The sequence below is a fragment of the Merops nubicus genome, unplaced genomic scaffold (assembly GCF_000691845.1).
Source record: "Merops nubicus isolate BGI_N331 unplaced genomic scaffold, ASM69184v1 scaffold42430, whole genome shotgun sequence".
Classification (NCBI taxonomy): Eukaryota; Metazoa; Chordata; class Aves; order Coraciiformes; family Meropidae; genus Merops; species Merops nubicus.
The window spans coordinates 1-12,231 of NW_008584308.1; the positions used below are offsets into that span (position 1 = coordinate 1).

General features: G+C 43.9%; 1 protein-coding gene across 1 annotated transcript in view; it reads left to right on the plus strand.

The window, feature by feature from the left end:
- Window positions 1-267: 267 nt before the first annotated feature.
- Window positions 268-12,231, plus strand: part of QRICH1 (glutamine-rich 1) — a 23,135-nt gene continuing 11,171 nt past the window's right edge. Inside the window, exons 1-2 of the mRNA XM_008943712.1 lie at window positions 268-328; window positions 3,891-4,220. Of these exons, the coding sequence (XP_008941960.1) occupies window positions 3,912-4,220 (309 nt within the window). The 5' untranslated portion in view covers window positions 268-328; window positions 3,891-3,911. The remainder of the gene's footprint in view (window positions 329-3,890; window positions 4,221-12,231) is intronic.

A 12,231-nucleotide genomic window follows, 5' to 3' on the forward strand; every position in this document is an offset into this window, starting at 1 on the left:
CCTGTCGCCGCACGCTGTGACACACGTGCTCACGCCCCCGTTCCTAGGAACACTGGTCAGGCTGAGGGACACAATGGTTACGAATTGGGCACCTTGCAATTCCGCAGTCGGAGCTGCTAGCTGAGTGGATGATCCCATCTGTCTTTACTGGTGTTTTATTTGCTTTTTTTTTTTTTTCTTAATGGAATACATATTAAAAATAAAATGGCTTTAATAAAGAAAGAGGAACTGGGGATGGAAAGGGCTTCTTTGTTCTGTCTTCTCCAGAACGTTACAAGTCTAAGAGCTCAGGACAAGAGCAGCAGAAATACATGCAACATGGTGACTGGTGAGTCCAGATTGTCCACATGCTGCAAGTTGTGTGTGTGTTTTCAGTAACCTCAGTCTAAGTTTTACAAACTAACCGTATGTGCTCATGATCTTCAGAGAGTTTCTTGAACTTACTTCCTGGGAAAAAAATGCAGTTATGCTGAACAGGGAGGAATTGCCTCCCTTTATCAGAGGAAGCTTATTGCCTGGATGCTTTTTTTTTTTTATTTTATTTTAAAATGGGGTATTAAAAAAGATGCTGCCAAGACCTAGTGAGGATGGGTGTTTGCTGTTTCTAATGCTTGTCTACAGGATAAATGGAGTATGTAAATTAATACCTTTTACATAACTAGCAGTGAAAGTGGCGACTGCAGCAGCAAGCTGTTCATGTTGCCCTACAGGAGCCTGTTGAATGTGTGCTTGAGCCTTAGAGTTTTTCTGTTGGAGATGCAGGTGATTTTTTAGTTTTAATAAATAACATTTCTGGAGTACAGCATTACTTTCCTGAATCTTCACTTACTTGGTACCTCTGCAGCTGTGCCGGGTTTTCTGAAGTGCAGTTTTGAGTGCTTTAGTGCTTTTTAGCTAAATAATCCCAAGCAGCCTTCAAACTGACAGGAAGGACTCTTGGAGAAACATGGCCTGGCCCACACCATTATCTGAAGTGTCTTTAGCTCCTTTCTGAGTGCCAGAGTTGAAGAGAAAACCAAGAGAAGATCCCGTTGCTGTTCTGGGGCAGGAACAAATACACCAGGTGGGGTTTCGGACCTGCGCTTGGGGCTTCCCGTGCTGCAGTGGCTCAGCTGAGAGCTTCATGGGTTTAGGCATTAGTGGCTCTCAGTGTAGTAACTTCAAGCAAATCTAAAGGAAGATTTTTTCCATGCTAGAAGAGAGGAAAAGAGAGGCTCCTTCTGACAGCTTGCAACAGGAAGATTTGCTAGTAAGGGAAGTCAAGCCTAGTAGGCTCTTGATTTTGATTCTAAAAAGAACTAATTAAGATGGAGTAGCCAAGCAGGGCCAAGGATTTGTATCCAAGAAATTAATGCTGTATTTGTTCTGTTTCCTGGTGGTTGGAAGAGGCAGGTGATGGTTTGGTGGTGGACCTCTTCTTGATCTTTGGGATGATGCTTACACACCTGGGTTTCTGGTGCCTTCTGGTCTGTGCCGCACAGGAGCGTTATGTACCTGTGAGCAGCCCTTGACAGAGGGGCTGGGGTTCCAAAAGTAGCAGTGAGGGCTAATGGATAGGTGCTGTTGGGAAGAGTGGCCTGGCTGAGCACCTCGCTCACTCCCTTGGCAAGGCTCGCAGAAGGCGAACAGCTGTTCCGGAGTTGTTACAACATAATAACCACCAGTGCAGGGTCAAGGAAGAAGGACTTTTGAGAGGTGAGCCCATCCTGTTTGGCGGCAGATAAGTGTCAAAGAGCACGTGTAGGGCTCATGTCTGGCTTCCCAGCCTGGCCTCCTTGAGGCTTATTCCTCAGAAGAGTCTTCCCTCTGGAAGTGTGTCTGTGAGCACACCTCAGAGCGGACGTGCAAAGTGACAGTGCTCTTCTGAAAGCCTGGCAGTAGTACTCAAATCAAAGTAGAAAATCAGGACACGCTAATAGCTCAAAATCTTTTTTCAGCTTTGAAAATCTGTTTTCCAGCTTTGGAGTATGTAGTGGAGCATGTTGCCACTCGTTGCAAGATGTGTTTGAGTGTCTGGTGCAGGTCCCACCCGAGTCACCGAGGGTTCACGGACAAGGCCGTTTCTTGGTTTCACGGTGGATGTGTACAGTCACTTGGGAAGGGGTTAAGAATGTGTCCTGTAGGGGTGTAGAATACTTCTGGTTGGCTCTTGGAGGAAACCTCACTCAGCGACTAAGTGAATAATAGTCTTAACTGGCTCTATCACATGAAGAGCTGGCTTGAAAATGTGTCAGAACAGAGTCTTTGAAAGGCAGGAGAATTGTTTTTCTGTCCAGCTGTTGGCTCTGCAGGAGCTTCTGTATGATGATTTTTACAGAGCTGTTGGATTTACTAACTGAACACTGTTAGCTGGTGCTTTTTACTAAACAAAGGTTGATGCCTGTTCTAAGAATATTTTCTGTAGTCATCTCATACAGCAACAAATGTTGCTTAACTCCAGAAAGTATAGATACAGGGCAGGTTGCCTCATGCGTGGTCCTCTTACCTTTGATACTTTCTCCCCTGTGAGCCTGGTCCAGTGCACTAGCCATGAACCTCCTCCATGTAAACAGAAACTTCTGTGTGTTTAGACTTTTGACACGTAGCTGTGAAGAGTGGTTAGAGTTTGCTCTAGCTCTCTCTGGTTTTGGTGGGAATTGGAGCTGGACTTGGGGAATACGCTTGGGTGCCACAGAGAGCCTAGAACTAACTCAAGATTGCAACAGCCTGTGTGAAACCTGGTCTTCAGTCCCATATTTCTGTCTTGGTTCCACTAAAGTGGTAGAAAAGATTTGGCTCTTGTACCTATTCTCTTTAGAACTACTGTCATGATGTACATATAGTGATGTTTGTTCCTTTTTCCTCCTTTCTGCAGCTTGATCTAGTAGCACTGAATCACCTCTTCTAGTCCTAGTCTTGTGCTGTTCTACATCTTTTCACAACCATCTCAGTATCTGGAAGAGTTATAGCTTAAATCTGTCCTTTATCAAGACTAATTAGTGCCTTAGAAACAACCAGTATACTCACTGCAGAAACAATTTGTGGTTTTAAACAAGATAAGTCAATAAGAGAAGAGTGCTGTCACAGTATACCCTAGAGCTTTCTAATGTTTTCAGGTGGAGTCATCTCTTTTGTTGTTGCTTTGTAGGGTTTTTTTTCCTTGCTCTCACTTCCTCCCCGGTCATCTAATGTCTTTTTCTGTCTCTCTTTTGTATTCATTCATGGCATATTTCATGTTAACATCTTCCTATGTTAAAAGGACATCAAGAACTGATGCTGCTGTTGGCTTTGTCATTTCCAGAGCTCTGCTTCTCCATGTGTGTAGTTCCCCATTTGAGGAATCTCTTGTTCCCAGCACTCTCCTTTTGCTCGCTCTGTTCAAATCGATAAGCCTGTCCTAGTCCTAATAGCAGTGGGCTGAATGCTGCATCTGTTGCTCTTCCGTTGTGCTTCCCATTAGCTGCCTAGAATAGAACTGCATGGCCTGGCAGAACATGCTGCTTGGTTCTCCCACCTCTGTGGCTGCAAAGCAGGGCTGCAGATATTGATTTCTGAGCTTCTCTCACTAATACTGCATGCTGCAAGCAAATTAAATGTGCGACTTTGATTTCATCTGTTGTGGGACTTGCCTGATCTGGGTGAAGTACGTGCCAGAAGACTTTCTGTGGCAGCGAGCTCTTTGAATAGTACCACAGGTCCACCTGGTTATCGTTCAGACTTCCCTGAGCTGCTAAGGGTTAATCTGGGAAATGTATAGTAGTACAAGATGCCTCCTTAAACTGAAGCATCTGGCTGGGCAGATTTGCTAGCTTTCTTATGAGAGTTGGTATGAGAAATTCGTTACTGGAGTTAGGAATATCCTCGCATCAAAGAGTGCTGTAGTTAAGACTTTCACTTTCTCTTTCCTTAAGGAACCCTAAGGACCTTGCAATATGAATAATTCTCTGGAGAACACCATTTCCTTTGAAGAATACATCCGTGTGAAGGCACGAACGATCCCCCAGCACAGGATGAAGGAGTTTCTGGACTCCCTTGCTTCCAAGGGGCCGGAAGCTCTGCAGGAGTTTCAGCAGACAGCCACCACCACCATGGTGTATCAGCAGGGTGGCAACTGCATTTACACGGACAGCACAGAGGTGGCTGGGTCTTTGCTTGAACTTGCTTGTCCTGTGACAACCAGCGTCCAGCAGCAAACTCAGCCAGAGCAGCAGATACAGGTTCAGCAACCCCAGCAAGTCCAGGTAAGCATCTTAAATCATCTCTAAATGTATATGTGACTTGCTAACTCATGGACGAGTGTTCAGAGCTGGCTACTGTCGAACCTGAAACCACAGGCGAGCACTTAAGAAGCAAGGCCAATTAACTTTACATAGAAGAGCACTATTTCCCTTTCATTTAAGGAATTTGGTAGTAAATTTCTCTTTTGAGTGTGCCTCCATTGAGCCCCTCTGCAGGAGGAGTAGGATACATAGCAAAGCAGTGGTGTAACCTCTTAGAGAAATGGTTGACAGTTCTGGCATGTGCACAGCTCCCTGAAGCCTTGCACTGCATGTGAAGCTGCTATAAATACCACCCCCCTCTGCTGGTCTTTACTTTATCTGGTTGTCCAGGGTAGCCCTGGGATCTCACTCGCCTTCAGGTTGTTTTTAATGAAGTCAACACTCTTTAAATGATTTTGCTTGAACATTCTAGTGGTTGTGGTTCTTGAACTGGCTTTTAAGTGACAGGGAAGTGCAGGGGGATCAACTTATGATATGAACCAGGGGAAGATGCCTTTCAGGAAAGGAACTCCAAAAGGTGTATATGTGTCAAGTTAGAATATCCCTTTGCACAGTGGAATGAGTCTTCTCCATTTTTTCTTTTGTCTTTAATGTGTATTACAATAACTTTTAAGTATTAACTGAGCAAGTCCAGTGCTGGGGATGGGTTGGGGAAACACCCCCAAACATATAGCTTAGAATACCTCCTTGGGTCCTCAAACACAGTGTGTAGTTTGAGGGGTTTATAGGTGGTAGAGCATTTACTCGGGCTTTCTTACCGTGTGTCCCCAGACAGCTGAACTCCGTCTGCAGCTGTGATTCTGATACACTTCAGATATGAATCTCTGCCTTCTGTAGCATGAATGTAAAGTTGTGATCTGTCTTCTTTTGAAACAAATGAGGGTATGGAGAGACAAATGACTGGAGATAAGGTGGTGTGAAGGTGCTGCAGTGCAACAGACGTGTGTGAGCAGCTCACTTGCGTGCTTTTGTCCTACAGCAAAGAAGAACTTCCCTCTCCAGTCTCCAGTTACTCTCTCTATTGAGTAAATGAATGCTTAACTGGGACTTCTGTAGCCTGTTGCCCTACAGTAACTTGTGTTGCAAGGCTTTTGAAGAACAAAAGCCTCTAGTCTCGCAGACGGGACTTGGATCTCTGTGTGAGTCTATTAAAACTGATCAGGGGTGCTTTTGGTTCTTGCTAGCTTGCCAGCTGGCCTTTTTTTTTTTTTTGGGAAGGTTTTGGTTTTCAGTAGAAGAACTGGGAGGGTTGACTTCTCTGAGTGCCTTGCCCTTGAAGATGTGGAAGGCCCCCAAACCAATGGTAAAAGTCAGGAGGAGTCACACTTTTTTTATTTTCCTCTGCTGGTGCTTCCTTTTGGAGCTACTCACAGTTCAGGCTTGACCCTTACGAGACTTACAGTAACAGAGGTAGGGTGGGAGGTCATATGCTCCAGAGAAAAATAATCTCCTGACCTTCTTGAAAATAACTGTAGAGTTGCTGCCAGAGACCTGTTCCTTTTTTTTAAACTGAAAGGCCTGCACTCTCATCAGGTATTTTTTATGTACAAAGTCAGGGTTTCAGCAACTTTCATAAGGAATGTTGGCTGTTCCCTCCCCCTTGTTTTTGATGTGACTGCTTTAAAATACCTGCTCTCGTATCTATCTGTACAGTTCATAATTTATTTTGCCTACCCTGCTGCTCTCTTCAGGCCGTTACAAACACCCAGAACACTTGGGTGGCACATCTGGTGCTGGATATGGCTGCAGCTTTTGTGCATCAGCAGTGCAGCTGGATTCACGTGTGTTTGAGCAGCTAGCTCGGAATGACGTGGACGTTTTTTGCAAGGATGGGGTGGAGAGGAATGTCTTTACCCCTTTGCAAGTGTTTTTCCATCTTCCAGGATTTCTTGTGGAGACATGATTTTTGTTAAACCTGTGATTTTGTGTTCACCTGTCTCAAGACTGTCCCTGTGGCAGCAGAGCCGAGTGTCTGAACAAAGCTGAGTTCTGTGGTGACTCTGGGGGTGAGAGTGTTCCACTAGGGCAGAGCACCTGATCCAGCTGGCTCACTTTGCCAAAATGCTGCTTGTGTGCTCTTAGGAGAAATCTGAGCCATCCGCTGAAGCCTCTTAGCTTTTGATCAAATTTATGTCATCACAGTGCTTGACTTGATAATCTGTTTAGTTCTTGCTAATCCAATTGCAAATCAGTGGAAGACCCTCTGAATGACTATGCTTATGTCTGGCAGCGTGACAGTGGTGCTGAAGGTGACTAATAATATGACAGTCAGATGACCTCATGGTTGCAAGTGCTGTTGACAACCTTACGATCATAAAGATAGTGCTCAGGTTTCAGCCTAGATTTTATTTGGTGTGAATAACCAAAGGCAGCACGTGACTGCTACTTTTATTTAATCTGGCAAAATAAATTTCCTGTTTGAAGAAGTTGCCACCTTAGGGTCTTCTTGCCTGAAAGGTGCAACAAGCTGTTGCCATAGGTTTATCTGAAAGGCTGAGTGGATGCAGCTCTCTGGTTATGTACTAGTCAGTGCTGCAGTACAGGTGTCTCAGAGCTCTTTCCGTGCCCAGTGTCGCAGCGGTGCCATTAGTGATCTGAAGAAAGAGTCCAGTATGTCCAGTTGTCCTACCTTGTGCTGCACCAGGGAAGGGCTGTATTTTGCTCCATCCAAAGAAGAGTTTTATCAGCTCTGCCTTTGGTGAGGTTGCTGCTAATTGGTCTTGTGCATTGAGGCTGTCAAATTGGTGATGCCAGTGAGGAGAGGTGTTGGCACTGACATGCTTACTGACCGTGGTACTTCTGCAGAGCTCTGCGAGCCCCTTGTGCCTCTTGCCCATCTGCAAGATGGTTGGACTGAAAGAGTATCAGAAGATAGAAGGCATCTTTTTTTTGCTTTTCCAGTCTTCCTCCAGTCTGTTCTGTGCTGTACGACTAGTACAAGTAGCGGGACGTTATTAATGACAAGGCAGGGAAAGATGGCCTTAAGTAGTTAAGGAAATTTCATCTCTGGCTCTGCACAGGAAATACATCTTTCCTTCACTTCTGAGGGATGCAGCTTCCCCCTGCCCCAGTGTTGGTTCTGAAGTTCAGTCTGGAGGTAGGGCTCCTATTTGCTTACCTTTGAAAAGCTTCCCAATATGATATCAGTGCAACAGCTAGACTTAATTTAGCATTTGCTAGGGCTGAGTGGGCAACTTCAAGGAATGGTTATAGTAAAGAGTGATGTTTTTAAGGTAGCACCTTCTGGTGTATGGAAGTAGGTTCCTCTTTGGGAGGGAAGCTGTTTTGTTTTGCCCAGTTCACGTGTTTTAACCGTTTTAGGCTTAAGTCCTGCCCCAGAGTACAGCTTGACAACATAACCTTGATATTGGAACTGCTCAAACACACGCAAGGCCTAATTTCTCCTGTGGAATTCTCTCTGATGTTGATGGATGAGCAGAGGAAAAACCTGGAATAAGAATCTGTCTGGCAGTTGTTCTGAAAAGCTGACTTGTACACTCCCTCGTAGACCTTGTTTACTTAGATAGATAGCACAGGACTTCCTGTAAAGTACTTGAATAACAAGTTCCAACATTTCCTGCTACTTCAGTGATCAGTCTTTTCACCTACTCTGTACTTCAGATCTGCTTTGTATTAGTATCTATGACTTCTGGTGTAATGATAGAAGGAACTCTTTACTACAGTGTTTTTAGTGTTGGAATTGCTTTGTCTTAGGACTGTTTTTAAGGGAAGTACATTTTAAGCCTTTCCTTAAATTGGATTAAAAAGTAATTATAACATTGTTCTTCTGCTCTCACTAACCTTTTGTCTAAGTGTTTGACTTCTGTTGGCTTGCTCAGGTGTAGAAGTTTGAGGTGCACCTACATTACTTCTGGGCAGGGATTTGGAGCATTTTGGAGCATACATCTGAGAGCCTGTCAGGTGCTCTAGGGCAAGCTAGACCAGGACACACAGGCAGGAGTTGGTATGCATGCTCAATTAGGCTTTAGGAAATATTAGGTAATCCTGTCAGTCCACAGATGAGATTTTTCTTTGCTTGGGCATTCTTTCAACTTGCTTCAGAACCTGTAGTTCTGTAGTGCAGTTCTGTAGTGCGATTCCTTGTTGAGCAGAGAATCCACACAGGGCAGACATTTATGAATCCTACTTGAAAGTTTGTCAGAATTAGTCTGTTAACCAAAAGGGAGTTAAAACAAACAAACAAAAAAACAAGCCATCTTTGGAAACCAGGCTTCAGCTGTTCTCGTGCTCGTGGAGTTACATGCTCTTTGCATGTGCTTAGTTGTAGACGAAATATGATTTTGAGAACGTGACAGATTTCCGTTCAGAGAATCCTAAAAACATAGTTCTGTCCTCCTGTTACAATGCAGGGCAGACTTCTAGTGCTTTTGATTTTCTAGTCAGGTAGTGGTTGGTCCAGCTTCTAGCTCTTTTATGATGAAGAGGTATTTCTCTTTGGCAGTGACCTGCTGGGAGGTGATTCTTTTCATGCTGTCAGATCCAAACTTCTGGTGACAAGCAGTTTTTTCAGTACTGGTAACTTGGCGTCTTCCTCTCTTGCACCAGTATAACTCAGAAATTCTCAGCATAACATGTTCTTGCTTTAGTCTTCATCATAAGGTGAAGATTTAAAGTCCTCCCTGTTGATCTTGGCCTGTAAATGTCAAGCATTCCTCTTTGTACAGTCTTTTTAAAAAGTCATCTGCTGGTGGTGCTTAGTGTAATTCTTTGTCCTTTTTTCCTCAGATAGTAAGTAGACAATGAGGTCAACGTAAGCAGCTCTGGTCTCAGTTTGGATTGTAGTCTGTAAATCTAAAATTAATGTTTGTAGCACTCCTGGGTGCAACCTACTTGAAAACAGGGAGGGATCTACTGCAAAAAGCAGTTGTTAAAAATGGATGTGTAATTCCCAAGGGATGCATAATTTGTGGTAGGTAGAGCACCAGTCTGCTTTATAATAGGAGCAGTCTCCAGTCAGAAGCATGATGTCTGCAGCTTGCACCGTGGAGAACTTCCAGTGATAATGGAATCTTGACTTTTTCATCCTGTTTGAGTCTGAAATCATTCTCTGGGTGTCAGCAGTAATGCTGTGTGAACTTCGAAGCAGTAGCAAAACATCCTAGTTTTATGGGTCAGGATTTAGTCCTGGGGGGGAGTAGTGTAGGGCCTCAAGTCGTGGTTGCTCATCTGCTGAACGTGGTGGAAGTTGCCAATGACTTTTGCAGACAGTAGGCTCAAGCTCTAAAGTGGTTAATGTCTCCGAGCTATGCCAGGGCAGGTTTAGACTGGACATTAGGAAGCATTTGTTTACCAAGAGGGTGGTCAGACACTGGAACAGGCTTCCTAGAGAGTTGGTCAATGCTCCAAGCCCGTCAGTGTTTGTGGCATTTGGGCAATGCCCTTAACAACATGCTTTAACTTCTGGTCAGCCCTGAAGTGGCCAGGCAGTTGGACTAGATAATTGTTGTAGGTCACTTCCAACTGAAATAATCTATTCTATAAAAGCAGAAGGAACAAAATGCTGTCTTAGACCATGCCTCTTGCTTAAACCTATTCCATTACCTTTAGAATTGCACTTACGTAATAAATTGCTTCAGAACAGGAGTGGATTTTCAATTCTTACTGACAGTTAAAAAATATATAGTCTTGCCTTTGTATATATTGCAGCAGTAACGGGCACTGTAATGTAAGCTGTGTGGAGAGAAGGTAGGGGTGTTTCTAAGGTGTTCTCAGTCAGCCTGTGCAGATTCTGAAAGCACGCTGCAGAAGTATGGGATAGATTACATGCTCACCTCTGCCTGTGACACACTTCTGAATCCTAGCAGATAAAGCAGATGTTTCTTGTGTGAAACTGAAAATATATCAGGGCAGCAATGCATTTTAGTTTGCCCAGTCTTGGGCCTTTGCCTTACAGGTAATCTTTTGAACAAGCACCTACATTAAAAATCACTAATATAATCCTTAATATTAAAGTCTGATATTTTGGAGAATACTTGACATAGAGAAGTAATTGAAACTGGCTTTCTTAAACTGAACTGTTCACTGGGGTCTGTGCTTGGGTCTGTCTGCTCAAGGCAGTATGATGAAAGTGGCAAATAGAACTGAAAAAAGAATCCCATAGGTGACTTCATCTTTTTCAATTAACTGCCTGATCAAATGACTCATTGATGCAGCTTTTTAAACTGCTGTGCTGAAACAAGGTTGTATGTTTCTGGTCACCTTGCAAAAGTTTTTGATAGAAAGTCCACATCATCTGGATTACCGTATGCTGCACAGAGCTCCCAGTAAGAACCTGTAAAATTCCTTCTTCCTGAAGATTGAATTAGTTCTTAACAAAGGGTGACTTCTATAAGACTGGTCTGCAGGTGGTGCATTTTGCTACTCTCCTTTTTCACTTGGCAACTCTCAACTGGCTGCAGATGAATACTTAACATTGCTTAAGACTTCTTTGAGGTGATGTTGGGAAGTGAGATTTTGTGTGTCTGTGCCATGCAAGCCTGTGTGGTAGTTCTTTTGGTGTTGTCAGTTGGCTAATGTGGCCTCTCTGCACAAATGCTGTATTAGTGTGGCTGACTTCAGAAAGTGAGGTAGAAAAGGGTGAGAGGACGTGAGCAGGAAGACAGTTTTGCAACTCAGTAGATCTGTGTTGTTTTCAAGCTTCGTATGTCCCTCGTAGGTGCCATTAATAAAGCTCTACATCTCTCAGTTGGATTTGAGAGGAAAAGTTACATAATTAACTCCCTTAAGATATAGTCTTAAGGAAGCCTGGAGAAGCAGATGATCATGGGAACCTGGAATATCACTTCCAGGACAAGGCAAATGCAGCTAAGTGACTGTGCAAATGTGAGGGACAAAATGGTGCTGTCTGGATGAGGAGAGCTTGCTTGGTGCCCTGGGAGTGAAGGTACCAGCTAGGCTGGGTTTGAGGCCTGGAATGTGAAGTTACTGAGACCTGAACTTTGCCTTGGGGGCTATCTCTGACTCCCGGCTTTAAGTCCTCTCCTGGACTACTGCTGGACAGTGTGACTGACCTCAGACAAATGAGCCTTCATGTGAGAGGGTGTGACCTTTTTTTTTTTTCCTCCTAAAATAAAAGGAACTGTGTTTGGATCCAAGTCTTAACATACTTTGTCCATGTTATCCAGCATTGTGTAAGTGCATGAGCTAGAAAATACAACTGCGTAATTTGGACAATGAACGGAATTAAATGGAACAAGTAAATAATGAAAAAAGAATTGGTTTTAATTATCACTGCCAGAGAAATACTGAAGTTTAAAAAAAACAAATGCTGCAGTATTGCCCCTTAGTGCATGACAAAGATTCAGTTTGAACTTGAAACCCTCTGTGTTGACACCTGCTTGTGTAGCGTTACTATTAGTGGATGGTTTCAAAATAGTATTTCTGTGCTTTGTGGCAAGAGCCAAGTGCTGATTTCAGCTTACCCATATTTCTTCCTGCCTGCTACTGGCAAGTGATCCTGCGGCCATTTGGGGGACTGGGGCTGAAAGCAGTACAACAGTCTTTAGACTGAGTAGGAATAAGGCAAGCTCCTGCGTTTTGTAGGAAGGTAAACTTAACGTCAGAAGTGTAATGTGCGTGACCTTAAAGTCTTGCTATTGAAAGGCCTATGCTGAAATAACATTTTAGCAATGCAAATAGCTCTGATGACTCTTTTTGGCTTCCAAGGATGCAGTCTGTTGGCTGGATTCCACAGAGCTTTGAGGATGGAGATGCAGCTCACACGCTGTTCTCTCTGTGCAGGGAAGCGTGCTCATGTGCAGTGCTGAGCAAACACATCATCCACTGTACTGCTGTTACCAACCAGGCCCTCCTGGAGTAACTTGGTTTCATTTTCTTGAGATAAAATTTAATAATGGTTTAATATATGGAAACATAGAACAGAGCATAGAAGACCTGGAGCATAGACCTCGAGTGATGGACCGTGTCTGTAGGTGGCTCCCCTACTGAACCG